The sequence below is a fragment of the Acanthopagrus latus genome, chromosome 22 (assembly GCF_904848185.1).
Source record: "Acanthopagrus latus isolate v.2019 chromosome 22, fAcaLat1.1, whole genome shotgun sequence".
Lineage (NCBI taxonomy): Eukaryota > Metazoa > Chordata > Actinopteri > Spariformes > Sparidae > Acanthopagrus > Acanthopagrus latus.
This window is the reverse complement of record NC_051060.1, coordinates 16,988,816-17,008,608: the sequence shown is the minus strand read 5'-3', so window position 1 is coordinate 17,008,608 and position 19,793 is coordinate 16,988,816. Positions and strand designations below refer to the sequence as shown.

The window sequence follows — 19,793 nt, the reverse complement described above, 5'->3', positions numbered from 1 at the left end:
TCTTGACTTATTTGTGTATCTTATTTTAATATATTTTCTTTTAAACTAAATTATAATACCAAGTAATTGCACTTTATAAGAAGGTGCCAATTTTAAGTCCTAAGTGAAATAAGGATGTGCATGTTGCAGAATTTTCTTTGGTTCAACTTGTGGCTTAAATGAGTGCGCTTGTCAGAAGATGGTCTTTATTGAAGTGCATGTTTGCAGGACGGACGTCACTCTGTTCATAACCAGGGGGTATAACAGCGAGACTGTCCTATTGTGCAAGAAATTTTGAAGAACTCTCAGTTTCCAACAATACCAAATTTGTTACATTTAAAGGTGGGAAAGTAAAGTCGGGAGGGACCTTTGGGGTTCAATAGTTAGAATTAAAGGTTTGACAAGTCTGTCAAACTTTAATACAAGCTGAGAATTGGCTGCAAGCATATTTGTGGAAAATCTTCAAGTCAAAAAGATGTTTTATAAAAAATATATGCTCCTGCTGAGAGCAATATATTTTTAAATATACAGTGGCACACATATGCACTAGAATTTGACCCTTGTTCTGACTCATCAGTTAAACGAAACACACTAAAGGAGTTATTATCCATTGCTGCAGTTTTCTAAGAAATTGCATTACAAACGGTTCAGGTGCACATTTATACCAAAGAACCAAATTCGGTCACACTGAGTACGATTATCATGGTTAATATATGGCAATGTGAGCAGATGTATATTTACTTTCAGAAATACATATTTTATGTTCCAACTTTGCACTTGTGGGTTCCGAATTTTGACACATGGAGATTTTAATCTGGACTATCAACAACTGCAGACGAAGCAAAGATCATCGGTTATGATCGAAGACAGAACCACTGATGAAGAGCATGTTTGATTTGGACTGCTGGCCACAGTATGTCATTTAGATGGATGGATGGATGGATGTTCATGGTAAGTATGGAAGAGAGACACAAACACTGTTTTACTTCAAGCAAAATTAAAGATAAAACATAGTTAATTACTCATTCACTAATTAAAGAATGTATGTACTTTCCATATTACATATCCTGTACTGCTGAAAATTAAACTTTTTTATTAACTGGTGTGGACCTTGTTTTGTGCTTATTTAAGAAATGCCGGTCTAACACGGAGAATGTGTTGTGTTGTACTTGGTGACTTGGAACACGTCTGTTTCACAGTCATACAAAATATGTATCATTGCTGCATCACATTACTGATGTAGCAAAATACATATCTAAAACTACCACGGGATGCCTTTGATATACCCAGCTGGTCTTACCTTTTATACAATATAGCATGTTCTTCATTAAACAAAACAGTTTTCTATTCGAGGCGCGAGTAAGTCCACATTGTGACATTAACCACTGTGGCACACGTGGTCTTCTGATTGGATGATCATCCAGAATGATGATTTTTGAATTCAGCAGGCACGTCACTGTCCAGTTTACAGATCACCTTGTAGATCGCTTTCTTCCATGATGGATCACGATCCTTGCCCACTGAAATGGCAACGTAAAATTCTCTCAGTGTAATCTCAGCGACTTCCAGGAATCTGTCAGGTACCTGTGAGTGCACAGAAGATTAAAGACATTATGGGAACTATTGTAGATTGGCATTATTTATAAGATGAGTAGAAACGAACTGAGCAAATCAAGGTAAGTAATAGGTAAAATGAGTTCAGTCCACTGTCAAAGACCTCTCAGTACATGAGGAGACACTGCACATGTGCTGTTTAGTTGTAATGTGTGATTCTCAACTTGCAAACGTAACTTTTCCAATATGGTAATACCCACCTGGAGTCATGGGTCTGGAAACTTAAAGTGAAACTCTCGCCAAAATGCAACCTAGGCTTTTTTTTGTGAATGTATATGAGTCAAACCTTTGTGTAAGATAATAATTATGACAAAAGAGGCACTTTTTAGGTTGACCGTATTTTTTGTTTTCAGCTCAAACTCATTTTCAATGGGAGTGCATGGGGCACTTTTATGCTAGCATTAAAATCGCTGTTTTTAAAACACTAAGAAGGCTCAACACAACATGAAACTTTGGTCATAGTATCCCCAGGGTCTCTACACATTGCTCAACTGAACCACATACACTCTACCCAGACGTGTCGATCCCCGAGTACGTCTGGGCTGCTATGACGACTGCTAGAGGAAGAAGCTACTGCTAACATGAGTTGTTCAAAAACTCTCTTTTTAGTAAACTCTGTGTACACACTGTTCTCAATGCTCATGTTCATGCATAGAGACCCTGGTGATACTACGAGCACAGTTTCATGTTGTGTCGAGCCTTCTTAGTGTTTTAAAAACAGCAATTTTGATGCTAGCGTAAAAGTGCCCCATGCACTTCCATTGGAAATGAGTTTGAGCCGAAAACAAAAATATGGTCTATATCTTAAAAGTGCCTCGTTTGACGTAATTATGATTCTACACGAAGGTTTCACTCATATACATTAACCAAAAAAAAGCCTAGGTTGCATTTTGGCAAGAGTTTCACTTTAATAAGTGAGAGTTGGGGTCACACACTCTCAGACAAGAACATTTCACAAGGCAGAGTAAAATAGCCTGAAATGGTTTTTAATGGTCTTAGAAATTGTAAATTCTCCATTCCCACCCTATTAGCTGACTTGTTTATGATTTACAGTAACTTATATACACCAACTTATTTTTTTCCTGTTCACGCGTCATTACATGTGACAGCTGTGGTCAACGGTTTGTTTTGACATTGTCGGTAAAAGCTTTAAAGAATGGAACATGTATGTAACTACATTTCTGTCTTGTGATATGCCTGGTTTAGGGGATGCCTTAAGGGTATTGCTTCCAATTTGGCACAGATGCCCACTTTCACTAAAAGGATGATGATTAAAATGTGCTGGTCATGGGTGGAGGTCAGTGTGACCTCACAAGACCCAATTTTTGGCCATAATCCGACAATTCATACACTAACCATGACGTATCCTTTATGCTCATAAATCACAGGTGGCTTAAGCCATTGGAACCACACACGGTGCACGTGTTTGGATGCTAACGCCAAACCAAACTGTGCTGTCTGGAGGTATTCTGCCACCAGGGGGAGTCGCCAATTCCCCAAGATTTTTTCTCGTAATTAGCTGTTAAGGTTTCACGTAGAGTCATGTTCAATTCGATGTGTTCAAATTTGATCCCAGTTGGCAAAAAACAGGAGTGACAAGCAAAAGCATTTTTAAAAAAGTGATATTGTAGTCAAAACCTCAAATTATTTTCATAGTAGTGCTGATTAGTTTTTTTCAGCACCTTCAGTTAAGAATACTGCCAAAAGTGACACAGACAGTCTGTAGATCGTCTTTGTGCTCTTTATTACTCCGGACCTGCTGTGTTTGACTCCTGTCCCTTGAAGCACAGTTGAAGGTTTAATGTCCCTACAACTAATCAAAAAACAGTAAAACCAAACCATAACAGATGGTGATACTACAACAGCTTACCCATTTGTATCGGTTCATTGATTTTACGTCTCTGTACTGTTCTTGTGTAATTGTTTCCCACCTGACATCTTTCACATTTCATGCTGAGTGTTATCACAAAATCTCAATTTTCACTTGAGAGAAAATCGTCAAAAATACTTGAGGATTTCTTAAGATCAGTGACTCCTGATGAACAAGTGTTGATTTTACCAACAAATGAAATGAAATTAGAATTATTCATCAGTTTCAATTGAATCTATCCATCCATTTTTGCTGATCATCAGGCTGCAATTAAATGATGCATAATTAATTAATGGTATCATCAAAATGTATGAAGTATGATCGTGACGTGTATTAAAATGAGTCTATGTTAGAATAAAAAGACATTTAACGTAGTTAATCCTTCAGACACCATGTTCAAACATTAAATGACTTGTTGTTAAAGTGAGTACCCTCTAAATGTGCAGCAAGGTTTTGACTTCCTGCACATTTCGCAAAAAATACATGGCATAAAAATATTGTTAAGATATTCATTAATTTGAATTGACATTCTCCTCCAGATCAAATTTAGATTTTTAGCCTGTATTATTTTAAATTTCCCTATACTCAATTAAAGGTTTAAAACAAAGTATTTTAGTGATGCTGAGAGTTGCCATTTTCATATCAAAACTGTCACTAAAACATGGTCTAAATAATTAGGTCCACCTCTAGTTTTTATACTGTAAATAAAATGTTGGACAAAAATTCTTTACAAACCATGACTGAAAATAAAAACACATCAAGGCGACTTTCTGAAAAATTGTAACTAATAATGGTAAATATTCACACTTTACAGCTGAGAAGAACCAAATACACAACATACTCATTGTGGCATGAACTTCATAATACTCTATTTTAAGTCACATGTTAAAATCAAACAGCCTTATTACATGTATTTATTTAGCTGTGTTCATTATGATGACATTTACTTATATAAGTAATTCAATTAATAAATATTTATTTGTGTTTTTGCTGCAAAGTCCTAATTTAAGATCATATAAAGTTCTCCATCTGACAGTTTTCTTATCTTCAGTCTCACTGTCTTGTGATACTTGTTACTGCTGTATTATCATGTTGTGTTACAGTAGCTGTACTATTACAATGTCAAAAATGTATCAGTCTGTGTGGAAGAGTACATGTAAGTGCGTACAAACAGGCAAACATGAGCATGATTTATCTGCATTATCAATAAGGAAGAAATGCTGATCACAATGACTCGCTCACGCTGCTCACAATGCTTTGAATGTTACAATGTGATTCATTCACATGTTGGACAAGTTTTTAAAAGAGTTTTAAATGTAAAAAAAAAAATAAATGAATTGACACATTTTAGATATTACCCACTAAGCACAAATAATTTTTTTTTAGGTTTCTGTAATATCTTGTTATTGTCTGTATGTGCTGACATATCAAATAGAAGGTGTTGATACCTGCAGGACCACTGGTGTTACTGAAGCATGCCTTTAAATGAATACTTAATACTTACGGTAAATAATATATATTACAAAAGCAATCCAGATGTGATTTATATAACCTAGAAAATATTAAACTTATTAAATGAATCTTTTTAACTGTCTGTTATTGAGTTATCTTGAAATTTATACCAACTACAAGTGATAATGTGCAAATGCAGTGACGTGAACAGACTGAAAATATTTTTTAAGCTTTGGTATTTATATCAAGAAATATAAAATATACAACAAAAGTAATTCATGCACATGATCAAACTGAGAATAAAATGACCTAAAATAGAAGTCCATCAACATTAGCTGAGTGATAAAATCTTGCAGCAGATCAGGAACATGAATTGTAGCGTGCAGTATCAGTTACCTGGAAGTCATTGGCTTTGTTGTAGTGCATGTTGAGAGCTCTGAAGAGTTCTGATTCTCTCCCCACAGTCAGACCCCTCACGTCGGCCACTCCGTCAATCAGAGCATGCCGGGCGAACTTCTCCATCTGGATGTAGTAAAACTCCCTGAAGTTGCTGAACCACTTGATGAGCTGAGAGGTGATGCACCGCGTGAACTGAGGACGAAACAGACGAACAGGTGAGTGAGTGCACGATGTCCCCGCATCTGATGAACTGTAAAGTATTTGTCGAGAGAAGCTGTTTTCAAGTTAATTTGAAAGTATGAAACATGAATAAACTGTATTTTATCACATCTGTGTTTCCCTTTTGCAAATGTTGTTTTACAGAAATGCAACAGTACCATAATGATTCTGATCTGATTGCTTGAATGTGATGCTGTTGATAAATAAAAATCTAAAAGTAAGAACTTGTTTGGAGCTGATTCTTTATTATGTAGTGACAGGGGATGCATTTCAAACACATACAACTGGCTTTAAAATTTAGAAAAATAAAAACTTTTCCTCAGAAAAAGCATTAAATATGCTCTTGAATGATGAAATTTGATCATGTTTTATAAATATAATTCACTCAAATGTCACAATAATGTGCTAGTGCTCGTTATTGCGAGTGTTTTCTCACCTGCACATCGTGGAAACACATCTTCAGTACCAGAGAGCTCGGGTAGCGGGTGTAGAAGAACATGAGCTTTGCTTTCTTCAGATGATTTGTGGTCAGACCCTCCTACATGCACCAGTGTTAAGGATAAAAAAAAAAGAATAGAAACACATGTCCTGGACATATGAGACACAATGAGTTTTCTTTATAATTGAGGCAGGAAAGCATTTTTGCTCTGAGAAATGATTACAAGGCAGAACAAATTGAGAGAGACTGCAATTTTGTTCAAAGTTTGGAAGATCAAAGAGAGTATTTGTTGTATTTGGTTGAAAATTGTTGGTGAGCCAACAGAAAGGATGGCACTCAGTGATGTCTAAAGGTGGCTGCTTCAAGAGGCAACGATAACAAAGGAGATGTCAAACATTTTCAGTCACTGCTGATTGCCGTTGCACAAAAAACTAAATTAAAGATGAAATATTAGACTTCATCAGTATAGACACTTGTAAAGGATACATTCAGAATGTACAGGTTGTTCTTCACCAGGCTGTCGGACTCGATCTTGACATGAGGCAGACACATGCCTTGCAGCAGCACGGGATCCATCGACACAGCACGAGTCTGTGGGCTTCTCACAGATTGAGAGTTGACCTTGGATCGCACTTTGACCGAATTCCAATGTGCGTCGAACGCCTCAAACTTCGCTTGACTGACTTCAGAGCATCCATCCTGCAAGCATCTGAGGGCATGTTGGCAGGCGGTGTCTTGATTGTTCTCTGGCGGCTCTTCTTCATGCAGAGCAGAATCATAACTGAGGGCGATTGGAGGTTTGGGACACTGGTGAGCTTTTAATCTGGATTTGAGGATGAATTTATCCGCCTTCTTCAGTTGGGGCTTTTGCACGACCAGGGACAGGGCTTCGGTTTGAACATCTGGAAGTTGCACCTCTGCATCGTCACAGCATGAATGTGTTACTTTTGTATCTTTGCAAACTGATGACTGAAGAGGCACATCAGTCCTCAATTTCCCCTCATCGTTCGCCGAGGTCTGGAGAAGCGGCATGCTTTTGAAAATAGAGTCGACACTCAGACTTACAGCTCGGGACAATTCGTACTTTAAAACATCTGCCATCAGCTTTATTCTCTCAGGTTTGGATTGGAAGTAGTTCATCAGCTTCATCTTATTCCATCCTTGATATTTTCTACTTGAGCGGCTCTCAAACTCTCTGTGTGAATCTGTGCGTGCGTCCCTTGGAGATATTTCCGGAGAACTGTTCCAGGTGGGATATTTCTCTTCGTTGCTGCTGTCCGTAGTGTCGGTTGCTCCATCCACATGGTTGAATCTTGTCCTGAGCTGTCTGAGGTGCTGATGCTGACTCTGAAGCAGCCTTCTTGTCGTCTGGCCGTGGCTCGCGTTGCCAGAGCCGCTTCTTTCCTGATTTAAGGGAAGTTCTTGAATCCTCTCGTTTCCCTGCATGCCGTCTGACTCCTCACGCTGAGTTATCGTCACATCTGAGCCGTGCATACCAGGAGAGCCGGTCATGCCTTTAATGATATTTTCTACTCTCGCTCGCTTTGCTTGATGGCCGCAGTCATGGTGACCACAAGAACTGGATGCGGGAGATGGATGCCTTCTTGTGGATAAATGTCCAGTGTCTCTGGATGCATTGAGCTCCATCTGGCTGGAAAAGATGTAACCTGAACCAGCAGCATTGGTACTGTAATAAGCACTCTCTGGTAGCATTTTTATGTTCTCCATGTCTGCCTGCAGGGTAACAGGAGGACCTGACACATCTGAATTGGACTGCATGGGATCAGGTCGGAAAGAGGAGAGGTGCTCGGCAGTGCGGCTGTCAGGGCAGATGTTGCTGGAAGAATACATAGCTTTGCCCCAAATACTTGGATTCATACCTGTTGGGTTGAAGAAAAAAAAGAAAAACACAAGTATTAATTATGCAATGCAGGTGTTGTAAGAAATGAAAAACTTAAACAAAATTAGTAACAATGGAAACTTTTGGTTTTTGCACCAATTCAGATCTAAAGCACCTTCCAGATAAATACTAACACAAATAAAATGCTTTTCCCCTGCTACTTATTTTATTAAAATAAATCTGAAATAATCAAATTAAATCAGCGTAGAGAGAGAAAACCATCTTGCTGTCTCTATCTGATGCGACAGAGGGAAGACTAAAACCTGCAGCTTTGATAATAAGAATCATACAGTATCATACAATCACAACCCACCTGTTGCCTGTTGACGAAGCACCCAGAGGAGGCTGCAGGTCTGGAGCCTGCAGGAGGAGAAGAGTCTGGAGTATTTGTACTGGTCCATTTAAGAGGTCCTCCACAAACCAGGAGGTGTGGTCTAATATTCTGACCTATCCCACCCCTACCTGCACATAATAACCATTCAGTATTCTATTTGGCCCAGGCTGGCCCACTGTTAATTAACTGAGAGGTATGCATGTTCAGTTTTCACTTTGAATTCTATCAATTTATAATCCCCCCTTGGTTTCAGAGCATTGCTGATCTCCTTCTTGTGAAAGTGTATGTGATGTTTAAAAGTATGCTTAATTCAGATAATGGTACAGTCCTGTTCCCGTTCAATTAATGTTTTTCTTTCATCGCATAAAGAAATCCCTTTAAATTCGCCCTGTATTAAATGTTAGGCTCTAGTTTATGGTGTTCAGCATGATGTTTAGTCAGTTCCGCTCTCAGCTTCCACTTTCAGACACCCGTCCCCCCCTCCTCTCTCGGCCAGCCGCAGTGGTTCCTCCCACTCGCACCGCCCCGCCTCCTGGGCACAGCGAGCTTCCGTACCGCTCCTTTAACCCCTGCCAAGGAAGGGACACAACTGCCAGCTAGCGCAATGTTATCACGATCCAGATGTCTGTCCCGGACGGTAGGCCGTTCTCTGTCAGCGGTGAGCCAGGTAGGTTGGTTAAAAAAAAAAAATCAGTGTACTGAGCCTGTGTGCTAACTCTAAAGCGGGCTGGACGGATTAAGAACAAGCTAGCTGTGTTAGCTAGCTTCCAACAGACGTTAGCTTGTGTTAGCAGGGCCTCACTTACCAAGGGCAGACAGACCCTGACAGCTTCAGAGTCTCATGGTGAGCCCAAGTTTGAGAATGAACTGAGAACAGTTTGACGATGACTGTATGATTGTTGAAAAGAGGTTTTAATTGAAGACAAGAGTTACACTTACTGTTAGCTTTAGCCTGGAAGTGATAATATGACTAGCTAACAAACTAAGAAACCAAAATATCTGTCCCCTTCAAGCTACCTCATTGTCTAATCATCAATAATATCTACAACTGACTTGACACTTCACAAAGCGGTCTTTACAGGCTGGTGTTTGCATGTTATGGTGCCTCGTATGCTTAAGTTGTAGGTAGGTGTGTGCAGCTGACCTGACAGAAATAGCCTGTGTTATGTTGGACATGTATGTGCCTTGAGGGGGGATAACGTGACTTTGCCCTCACAGGTTCAGATGTCTTGTCAGAGCGCTGAGCAGTAATAAAGCTGAAGCAGAGCCATGAGGGCACCAACTTGTGTGTCTCGTCAGAGTTGATATGAGTTTTACGACTCCCTGCTTAAGAGAAACTACAGTGCTGCTAATGTATTATGCACACAGTTGCTAGTTTATTGGGCACACTTGACTGAAAGTAATACGGTCTAAAACAACAGCCCTGCAGTAAAGTCTACATTCATGAAAGTTATAATGATATAAAGTTGTTGTTTATAGAGTCCTGGAGGGGTGCTTATATAACTTAAGTCAGTTTGGTGGCTGCAGTTTCCGGTGCTGTTGAACTGTCCCGACTGGTGTTTCTATTATTGTGTCCACCGCTTCTCTAGCAATAAGGGTTGGCTTAATAACAGACGCCTCTCTCTGTCCAGGAACAACACAAACCACAGCCACCATAAAGAGGGTAATTGACGCCTATACAACCTGAACACTGCAACCTTTTATGAGGGTATGATTTATTGTGCAGTGGTTGAATTATGCTGCAACACTTTCACCTAATAACCCTCTGTAAAGGCACAGAGGGCTTTTCAAAGATCTTTTGAAAGAATCCCTCTGGAGTTTTGAATACAGCAGAAAAAAGTCAATGCAAGAAGATCCAAGTCCGAGCGATTCATCAGCCAGTGTGTTGTTGTACTCGCCGCCCCATGACCATCATGCGTTGTACTTATAAGAGTGAGAACAAGAACTTGGAATTGCTTGCACATGCGTTCACTCACTGTAGATGATTTGGACAATTTCGGACAACTCCACCCTCCTCTGGCTTCCCACATGCTGTGTTAGAATCATAACCGACACCACCAGACAAACATCCAGAGCTCGAGGGCTTGTTCACGAGAGCCGCTGCCTTCAAAGTACCCACACAAGTGACTCACAACATACAGCCATGCAGCGTGGTTCACTTTACAGCAGCCTGGTTTTGTCAGCATTGGAAAATCCCTTGGGTAGAGTGAAAGGTTAAAGCTATTATTATATGATGGGTTAGTAGTTGTGTGAGTCATTAAGATGTACTTATTGAGATCAGTCACATTAACAATGTTCTCTTTGATTCACAACAATCAATTAAGGTCCCCTTCGGTATAAGCTACCCAGATCTTGTCGCTTTTTTTCTTGCGGTAAATTTAGTCAATTTGTGACGAATGTTGCATTTGCAGAGTTTCACACTAAAAAGCTGTTTTCACATTAATTCCTGAAAGTATACATTTTCTCTGTGCTAATACAGTTATTATAGTTTTTTAATATAGGACAATGGTTTGAGCGAAATTTCTCTTTATCAGCGTTCTAATGTCTCAGATTTTCTGTTTTATATCATTGAAAACTGAACATCTTTTGAGTTTTTTTGGACAGCTGGTCAAACAAAACATGACCTTTGAAGAGGTCCACGTTGGCTCTGGGAAACTGTGTTGGGCGTTTATCACAATTTTATTGGCATTTATGCAAAAAAAGGTCTGTACATTAATTGATAATGAAAGTAATCAGTGGTTGCAACCCAAATGAGGTTGCTTCATGTGAGGCGAGATGAACTGCAAAGCAAGTTTTTAAAAGCGAGATTAATCTGACAATATAAAGGATTTAAAGGTTACAAGAGCAGATTAAGTAGGCCCCAAAGATTTAACTTCGATGCGCTCTTTCAACGTTAGACATGTGTTTTTAATCTCAGGTTACACTGATGTGATTACAAAAGCTGCCGACACAAGATATAATTAGAAACATGTTAAAGATGATTTTTTTTTTTCCTTTATCTTTTCAGGCCAATAATGTGCTTGTCCGACAAAGTGTATCAGGTAAGTGTGCGTCTAAGTGGATTAGACCTTTAGATTTTAATTTGAGGACCGCATCCATAAAGCTGCATCTAAGACTGCAGTCTTTATTTGGTTGCGCGTAAATAAACAAGCTCTAAGAGTGGATCATCCAAAACAGAATTGGTAATGCTCCATGAATGGCTGAGATGCCTCAGGATAAAGCAAGTGGTTAACTGCAGCTTTGAGCTCCACTTGTGTTTCATGTTGGAGCCTCAGGAGAAGCAGTAAAGCTTTGGTTGATTTTCTTTCTTCTCTCTATCTCTTCTTTTTTTTTAATCTTCAGGCCTGTCTGTCTGCAGCCGGCTCAGTTACAGGAATTCTCAGCCGTAAGTGCTTTCTCCCATTGTTTTGTCAGTCTTTGAATGGCAATCAGTAACCGCTTTATGTAGAGAAACTTATCAACACAATGATGCTTTGTCAGTGTAAGATTTGTCTAACAATGCAGTTTTTCCGTCTATTAGATGTGAATTTCCGTCATCATCGAACGTCTTCCACATCAGATACTTCAAGACGTCTGCTGTTCACAGTATGTGTTGCAACAATCCTCAGCATTACGTGCTGACCTTAACTCTGCTCAGCGTTTAACTCACAGCAGCTGTTGTTTTGTTTTTCGTGCAGGAGATGAGGTAGTCACAGTCAAAACTCCTGCATTCGCCGAATCAGTTTCAGAGGGCGATGTGAGGTGGGAGAAAGGTTGGTATGAATCAACATATTATAAGTTAAATAATGTCAGTTTTTCAAAGGTGCTAGCGCCCCATGTTCTATTACCAACGAGCCAAACGTTGAAATGCGTGTTTTTTCATTGTTTTAGCCGTGGGCGACTCGGTGACAGAAGATGAAGTGGTGTGTGAAATTGAAACTGACAAGGTATGAACGAGCAGGACCAACAGCCTGAAAATCCTGTTTTCCATGAACAGAAAAAAGAGAAAATTCTCTAAATGTTTGTATTTTGTTGTTCCAGACATCAGTACAAGTCCCCTCTCCAGCTGCTGGAGTCATTGAGGAGCTGCTGGTGCCTGATGGAGGGAAGGTGGAAGGAGGAACGCCCCTTTTCAAACTCCGGAAAGGAGGTGAACAGTTATTGCTTTATTACTGTATTAATCATATGTGCAAGTTACATGCTGGTGTCATTTCAGCACAGTTTTGATATTTGACTTTGTTCAATAGAAAGGCTTTTTTTATTGTGGATGCTCAGCATGTGTGTATGTGTGTGTATTTTGTGAATCCTTAATCCCAAACTACATTTGTTACCTCCGTTCCCCCAGCTGCTGCTGCCAAAGCTGCTCCCTCCCCAGCAGCAGAAGCACCGGCTGCAGCCCCTCCACCTCCACCACCTCCACCAGCAGCTTCAGCCCCCACTGCTATGCCTCCAGTGCCCCCAGTGCCACCACAGCCTGTCCAAGTCAAACCTGGTATGTTTACTTTTTGTTCATATTATTATTATTATTATTATTATTATTATTATTATTATTATTATTATTATTATTGTGTGGTCAGATCTGCTTTTGGATCTTAATGTCACACTCTGTATTTCCCTCTTCATCAAGTTTCTGCTGTGCAGCCCACTGCTGCAGCACCAGCTCCTCCACCAGCAGGAGCCAGAGGAGAAAACAGGGTAAAACACATTGTGTTTCATTAGTTTTTTGTTTGTTTCTTTAATCACATTAATTAAAAAAAACATTCAAGGCAGTGGTTCACAGATAATTTGTTTTCCTTCAGGTGAAGATGAACCGTATGAGGTTGAGGATCGCTCAGAGGTTAAAGGAGGCTCAGAACACCTGCGCCATGTTGACCACCTTCAACGAGGTGGACATGAGGTGAGCCACCGCTGCTCTCGAAAAGATTATTCCCTCTCTTCATGGTATTTGCATTGATCTAGCCAGTAAGAATTGCAAGCCTCACTACAAACGAACCTGACTCTCGTTTCATGGCACAAGTGTGTAATTTGCACCTCTGTGTCACACTGTGATCGTCATATTTATCTGACTCAAGAGACTTCTCTTTTTAAAGATGTTTCTTCATCAAACAAATGCGCTAATAAATTGTCAATTTTGCTGCTGCAGCAACATTCAGGAGATGAGGAAAATCCACAAGGATGCTTTCTTAAAGAAGCACAACATCAAACTGGGTTTTATGTCTGCGTTTGTGAAGGCTGCAGCGCAGGCTCTGACTGACCAACCTGCTGTCAATGGCGGTAAGACAACATGCACATGACCCCCATGTATTATTTTTGCTTGAAATGTAAATGTAAGCCAAATATAATACTTTTAACATCCCCAAATTGAATCCCAAATTGTTTTCAACTACAGTTATCGATGACACAACCAAAGAGATTGTCTACAGGGATTACGTAGACATCAGTGTTGCTGTGGCAACACCCAAGGTAGGACTTTGAGCTCTGTAAAGATTTATGTATAAAAACTATTGCTGAAATATGCTCAATAATATTTAATACTCTTGAATATCATGCATTTGTTTAGGGACTTGTTGTGCCAGTGATCCGTAATGTTGAGACCATGAACTTCGCTGACATTGAGAAAACCATTAATGCACTGGGAGAAAAGGTAAGAAGCTTTGTGCGATACAATTGTACTGTTTTCAAAACTATGATGAGCAATCTGTCCTAGATTTCTCAATAAGTTGAAATCGATTTACTTTGATCACAAAAATATGAAAATCCCTGCTGTGTGCCCTCAGGCTCGTAAAAATGAGCTTGCTGTTGAGGATATGGACGGAGGCACCTTTACCATCAGCAATGGCGGCGTGTTTGGCTCCATGTTTGGTACACCCATCATCAACCCCCCACAGTCTGCCATCCTGGGCATGCACGGCATCTTCGACCGACCTGTGGCCATCAATGGCCAGGTGAGAATTGTGTGTCCACAGATACAGAAACAAATTGTCTATCTAACACATGATTTAGAAAAAAAATAGATTTCCAAACTTGAGAAATCAATAAAACTTATTTCTGCTCTGACAGGTTGAGATCCGGCCCATGATGTATGTGGCGCTGACATACGACCACCGACTGGTTGATGGTAGAGAGGCGGTCACTTTCCTACGCAAGATCAAAGCGGTGGTGGAAGATCCTCGAGTGCTGTTGCTGGACATGTGATGTCTCTACCAAAACATTACTCTCATTTAAGGATAGCTCGGCTGCATAAAATAACGCACAAGTCGCACAAAATCGCCAAACACAACCACAAATACTGTTTTAACAGTTCAGTCAGACTGCAGCGGGTCACTGAGGTTGTGTTCCAAACTCTTTATGGAGCTCGAAATGTGGGATTATCTGTAGACATTACATGATGCTTAAAAAGTAAAGTTGGCAAACACAGGCCTAAAATGTTAAGGATAACTCATTCATGGGTGTGTTATGATACCCATGTCCCCCTGCAGTAGATAAACACTCGCTTATCACAGTTGTGTAACCATGAAACAAAATGGCTTCTCCAGGCAACAGTTGGCTGCATGATATTCCCCCCTGCTCATTAGCTGATGCTCCTCAGCCAGATTTTCCACAGCGGGGCCAAACAGAGCTCAATCAGATTAGTTCAAGATGTGTTGAACGTTGACACAGGATTGACCGATACCTCTGTTTGCTGATAGTCATTGCTGTGAGCAAATGTCTGGGATTGTCGACATGTTGTGAGGTTATTCTGTTCAGTCATATCCCTGCTTCGCACAGTCATGTACGTCCTGTCTTTTTATTTTAATTTGTGTTGGACCTACCTTGCTGTTGCCAGGCAGATACTTTGACTATCACAATCTGAAAATGTTGATCGAACTGTTAGGAGCTTGTAGTAAAACAGTCACACATGAATGCACTGTTCATTCACAGAGACTATACAAAACACAGAGCAGACACTATTTGTTTTTGTTTTTTTAAATATACGTGCAGTATATTGGTACTTTTGGAGCAGAATGTTTGGAGTCATGTTCAAAACGCACATCTGGAATATATGTTGAGCTCCACTGTTGGATTTTCGTTGTACTATCCTATACATAAAATAATTGTATCTATTTAAAGAAACAATTTTAAACATTAAACATCTCAAGAATTTTATGTACTAAAACCTTTGTCTTGCATCTTTATTTTACTTTATATATCTTCTATCTATTACTTTTAGTTAAACAATGATCTGAATTGATTGGTTAATTATCAATTGACTAAAGTTTCAAGCTTCAAAATGTAAAGATTTCCTTCCTAATCGTTTGAGTTGCAACGATTAATTGGTTGGCTGTCAACTAATTAATAGGCAACAATTTTGATAATTTGTTTTTCAAGAAAAGTCAAAAATCTGATTCCAGCTTTAAATGTGACTATTTCCTGGTTTCTTTACTTGACTTTGACAGTAAACTGACAATCTTTGGGTTGTGAACAAAACAAGACATTTGAAGCATCTTAAGCTGTGGGAAATACAACTGACATTTAAAGACTAAAAAATCATTATCGTGCAGCCCTTGGATTGTCGTAGAGACAAGACATTTGAAGATGTCATATTGGAATCTGGGAACTTGTGACGGACATTTTTAACTATTTTCTGAAGTTGTTCAGACCAAATTCACCATTAACAATTATGAACATAACTGTATTTGTTGACAAACATAACCTAGTAAGTCAGCTACAGCCCTGTGATGGTTTGTGTAAACCTAAGCGTGAACTGTACCAGAGCACCTGTCGACTACACATCACACCTCAACTTTCATCTTCTAAAAACACACTTTGAAAACAAAGATGAAGGCAAAATACAAGCACAAGGCCGAGCGAGGCAGGGATCTTCATGATCGATCTTGGCTGAAGCATTTTATCTTGTGCCAAATCTATTTCGCTCCGGACTTCCCTGCTGCAGTTGAATTCTGTGCCAAAGACGGATCTTCAAAGCCTCATTAGCCAGCCTAGCGTTCGCTCGGCTCTTGAGAAGCCCCAAATAATGGGATCATCTCTGACAAAGTCTTGAGGGTTGATCGGCCCTTTCTCCCACTTCACAAACACAGGCTCAAGTGTGTGCAGCTGTGTATGATACCCCTTCAGTATTTCTGTTTACTTTAATAATCACAGGGGACAATGGGTCCTAATGTACGTCTTTGTTTCTCTGCCAGCACCTACACAAATGTCTGAACAACACTGTTTGGAGGAAAAACACAGAATTCATTATGAGAACACAAAAAACCCAAACATTAGATTACCATGAGAATACTGGAGGTCCTAATGGGCCTGAATACAGCAAACAATGATACAAGGGTTCCTTTAATTTAATTATTTACTTTCATTACTGCTCAAGATTCCATTAGCGCTTTCGAGATCATGCTAATTGGCAGCGTGTGCCAGTGGGTGCATAGATATCTGAAGGGTTTGTTGGCAGGTTTTTGTCTCGTCTTCAAAATTTGGCCAAATCTGTGAATTTTCAATTGGACTGCTCAATAAGATGTGGGTTTAAAGTCTTTGTGTCCATTCAGATGAAAGATGGCCCATTAGAAATTGGCAGCTAGCTGTTTGTTTTCATTAAGCCACATCAGAGAGATAATTTACCTAAATTATTCTGTTATTTTTTTTTTCTATCTTTTAAATAGCCAATTATATCAACGTCATTACATAAAGAATTTTATTTTGGTCCCGTTGAAAATGTGTTTTGAGTTTAAAGTGACAGTAATATCAACACACTGTACTGTACTAAACCAAAATACAAACAGCAAAATCACACAATATAAACTAATCGATTAAGGCAGCCGTAGAACAGCAGCTCCTGTTCTGTTGATGCAGTCTGCTGGCTTTGAAGAGTGTTATAAAGAGACCGCTTCTGGTTAAACCAAAAAGGATCTTACTCTTTAACTAAAAGGTCTCTCTCTCTGTCAGACACTTGGAATAAACAACTTGAATTCATCAGCGGCAAAATCAAGCACTTCTAGAGGACGTACTTTGACAGGTGTAGCTCTCCGCAGGGATTACATCGTGGCCAGTTTGGTAGCTGCCAGCTCAGATTAACTACTGGATCAGTTCCAAAATGTATTTTAACTGTTTGTGATATTTACACATCTTAATATGTGAAAATAAGGACCAGGTTTCCAAATACTGGAATTACCCTTTAACTTGTTTGTGTATGAGTACTACAATTAACACTGCAAGTTTGAGATTTTTGAAAAAGAGGAAACTCAGGAAGCAAAACTAGGCGGAAGTAAAGAAGGTGCCAAATGATTCAAGACAGTGGATGAAAAGAGACGAACTGATTCAGAACCAGCAGTCAGTGCTAGTTAAAGCTAGGCTCTGTAATGTTGTTCAGAAACACATTTTGTAATACTGGGTGAAATGGTCCTGCTGTCCTGAGAGTAGTCAATATATTATGTATTCAGAAAAAAGAAGGAAAATAATCAGACCTCTGTGGCAGCTGCAGGACTGGGAAAAAGCTGACCAATCCATGCTTTTCGTCCTGAATAGCTCGGATTGGTCAGATGCCTTCATGTCTCGTCCTCTGTCCCTCCCTCCTCAGCGCGTGCACTTTACGTTTCACTGATGCCGGAAATATTCAGCACACACCTCTGCAGAAATATGGAGCTGCAGGAGAAGACGTTGATTTGGTTACAATGGCAGTGAAAATGCAGCCAGCGTTACTTGTAACAGCTCAAACTGATAAAAAGGCAAGGAAAGAAAGCCTGGGGCTGAAAAGGCTGCGATGAAATAGACTCTGGATAAAGAAAGAAGTCAGACCGGAGTCAACATTGGTGTGGCGTTTTAGCGTGGAGACAACTGGGGCATGAGAAGGGCCTGAGAAGTGATGCAGAGGACGCTCTCTTTCTGTTGGACAGGTAATTATTTGTTTTGTTTCGGGGGGATTTGTTATTTTCATGAAATATGTAAGGTTTGCCAACTTGGCTATGTTCGTAGCTTGTATTAGCCCAATGCTAACGTTAGCCTCTTTGTGTGTTGTTTTTAGCCATGAGAATGGCTAATGACTCGGCCCAGTTTCCACCGAATAGGGTCCGCTGCCTTGCGGCTCCGATCCGGTTTTGCTCCTCCGGCAGTCCCTGCTGGCTGCGTTTGAGTCCGCCACAGTGCAGTATGGTAGACAGCTGGACTCGACGTGTGGTGGTGTTTTATTTTGAAAAGTAACCCGATGTCATGTGTTATTTCAGCAATTTACTTCCTGTCTGCTCCGTGCTAAATTCAGCTGAATTGCTGCGTCGTGCTCCGGCATCTCCTTCTCCCTGCTGAGTCCCACTGCCAGATGCACGTTCAAGTTTGTAGGGGCGTGGCTTTGGACGGAGCACTGACGGGATGGTGGAGGAGGTGCCACTTTCAAATCTTGCTAGCTCGCTCACTAGCTCTCCAGGATTGTAAGACCCTAGCTTTAAAGCTATAAAAAGAAACTTACTCTTTTGTTGATTGTGGAAAGATGACAAGGGCGGAAACAAAGTAAACTTTGTTTTAGTGCCTTACAAACAGACAACAATGGAGCGTCCTTCCTCATGTTACGAGACTCCTAAATTCATCCTCAACACTCTGCAATTAAAAAAAAGTTTTAATTTTATTATTTGTCCAACCCAGGTAAGTCTGAATAAGAACCGGTGACAGACATCATGAAGCCAGTCTTCTTGCTGTTCACCTTGTTTGCTGCTGTAGGTCATACAGAGGCATCTGTATTAAACTGAGAGTGTTTTATAACTAGTTCCTTGTAGTACATTTCTCACCTTGTTAAGTTGAAAAAAAAAACTAAAACTTCATCATTTATTGAAATGAGGCAGGCTCCAAAATATTTTGAGGAATGCAGAAGAATCACATTGCTTTGACTACAATGCACTGATGCCTGAGATGATCCAGAGCTGTCATGAAGAAGAGGAGAGATGAAAGAGTTTGCATTTCACAAATGTGACAGCTACGACAACTCTTCAGAAAGAGATGCTAACAGAGGGGGCTTTAATGACACCAGTGATGCTGGAGCTGATGTGGATGTCAACCAGCATGTTGAAGAAGAAGAAGACAATTTGTCTGTCTGATCCAGGAAGAAGGAAATAAATGCATTTAAATGAAATGGGATGTGAGTAAAGAAAGGGTTGTACTGTGTTCTGATGATGACCCAGGATATTATGGTGTCAAGTAGTTTCCACATGATTGGATATAAAGGTGCGTCATGTCATTGTCTCCCCTGTGGTTACCTCTGGAGCCACCTGACAGAAACGGATCACCTTGAGACAATTCATCAGCCTTAATAATCCTACCCTGCGGGGCCTGAATAAGTAATGCGGCACATGCATATTCATAAGTGTGCCGTTTCCTTTACAGGCCATTTCATTCAACGCTAACGAATGTGGCCAAACAACTAGCTTGCATCTGGCCCTATTCTTTCCCTCCTCTCGGTCCTTTGATATGGATGCCAGCTGTCTTTTTCTTCCTCCTCTTGTTCTGTTGTCATACCAGAAGATTATTTTTGGATGGACAGAATGAGGCGGAGGACCCCGTGGCCCAGCGGCGGACACAGCTGGCAGCGCTCAGGTGGGTGCAGCTGGTTGGTGTCAGAGGTTCAAGTATTCAC

At 40.2% G+C, this 19,793-nt stretch overlaps 2 protein-coding genes and 1 long non-coding RNA gene across 3 annotated transcripts; 1 reads left to right on the top strand and 2 right to left on the bottom strand.

Moving 5' to 3' along the window:
- Positions 1-39: 39 nt before the first annotated feature.
- On the bottom strand, positions 40-7,705 carry LOC119012062 (prospero homeobox protein 1-like). Its single transcript, XM_037085529.1, has 4 exons — positions 6,459-7,705; positions 5,970-6,071; positions 5,312-5,506; positions 40-1,563 (listed from the first exon to the last, which is right to left on the bottom strand). The coding sequence occupies exons 1-4, from the start codon at positions 7,698-7,700 to the stop codon at positions 1,396-1,398; spliced, it is 1,707 nt and encodes a 568-aa protein (XP_036941424.1). The 5' UTR covers positions 7,701-7,705; the 3' UTR covers positions 40-1,395.
- Positions 7,706-8,730: 1,025 nt separating this feature from the next.
- LOC119012065 (dihydrolipoyllysine-residue succinyltransferase component of 2-oxoglutarate dehydrogenase complex, mitochondrial-like) lies at positions 8,731-15,341 on the top strand. Its single transcript, XM_037085532.1, has 15 exons — positions 8,731-8,873; positions 11,214-11,247; positions 11,549-11,591; positions 11,727-11,791; positions 11,884-11,958; positions 12,077-12,132; positions 12,227-12,335; positions 12,531-12,677; positions 12,813-12,880; positions 12,985-13,082; positions 13,329-13,459; positions 13,575-13,648; positions 13,746-13,829; positions 13,963-14,130; positions 14,246-15,341. Exons 1-15 carry the CDS (start codon positions 8,811-8,813, stop codon positions 14,378-14,380), a joined length of 1,350 nt encoding a protein of 449 aa, XP_036941427.1. The 5' UTR covers positions 8,731-8,810; the 3' UTR covers positions 14,381-15,341.
- LOC119012071 lies at positions 14,724-17,806 on the bottom strand. Its single transcript, XR_005072357.1, has 2 exons — positions 17,641-17,806; positions 14,724-16,393 (listed from the first exon to the last, which is right to left on the bottom strand). It is a non-coding gene; the product is annotated as an uncharacterized LOC119012071 (long non-coding RNA).
- Positions 17,807-19,793: the final 1,987 nt, after the last annotated feature.

Bases quoted from the DNA above. Each gene is read 5' to 3' on its own strand.
- LOC119012062 (XM_037085529.1), bottom strand. From the start codon at position 7,700: ATGGAGAACATAAAAATGCTACCAGAGAGTGCTTATTACAGTACCAAT. The intron at 5,507-5,969 runs GTGAGAAAACAC...TTTCGTCCTCAG, and splicing joins TGTGTTTCCACGATGTGCAG to TTCACGCGGTGCATCACCTC. The intron at 1,564-5,311 runs GTAACTGATACT...GTGCACTCACAG, and splicing joins ACAAAGCCAATGACTTCCAG to GTACCTGACAGATTCCTGGA.
- LOC119012065 (XM_037085532.1), top strand. From the start codon at position 8,811: ATGTTATCACGATCCAGATGTCTGTCCCGGACGGTAGGCCGTTCTCTG. The intron at 11,592-11,726 runs GTAAGTGCTTTC...TCCGTCTATTAG, and splicing joins AGTTACAGGAATTCTCAGCC to ATGTGAATTTCCGTCATCAT. The intron at 11,792-11,883 runs GTATGTGTTGCA...TTTTTCGTGCAG, and splicing joins CAAGACGTCTGCTGTTCACA to GAGATGAGGTAGTCACAGTC.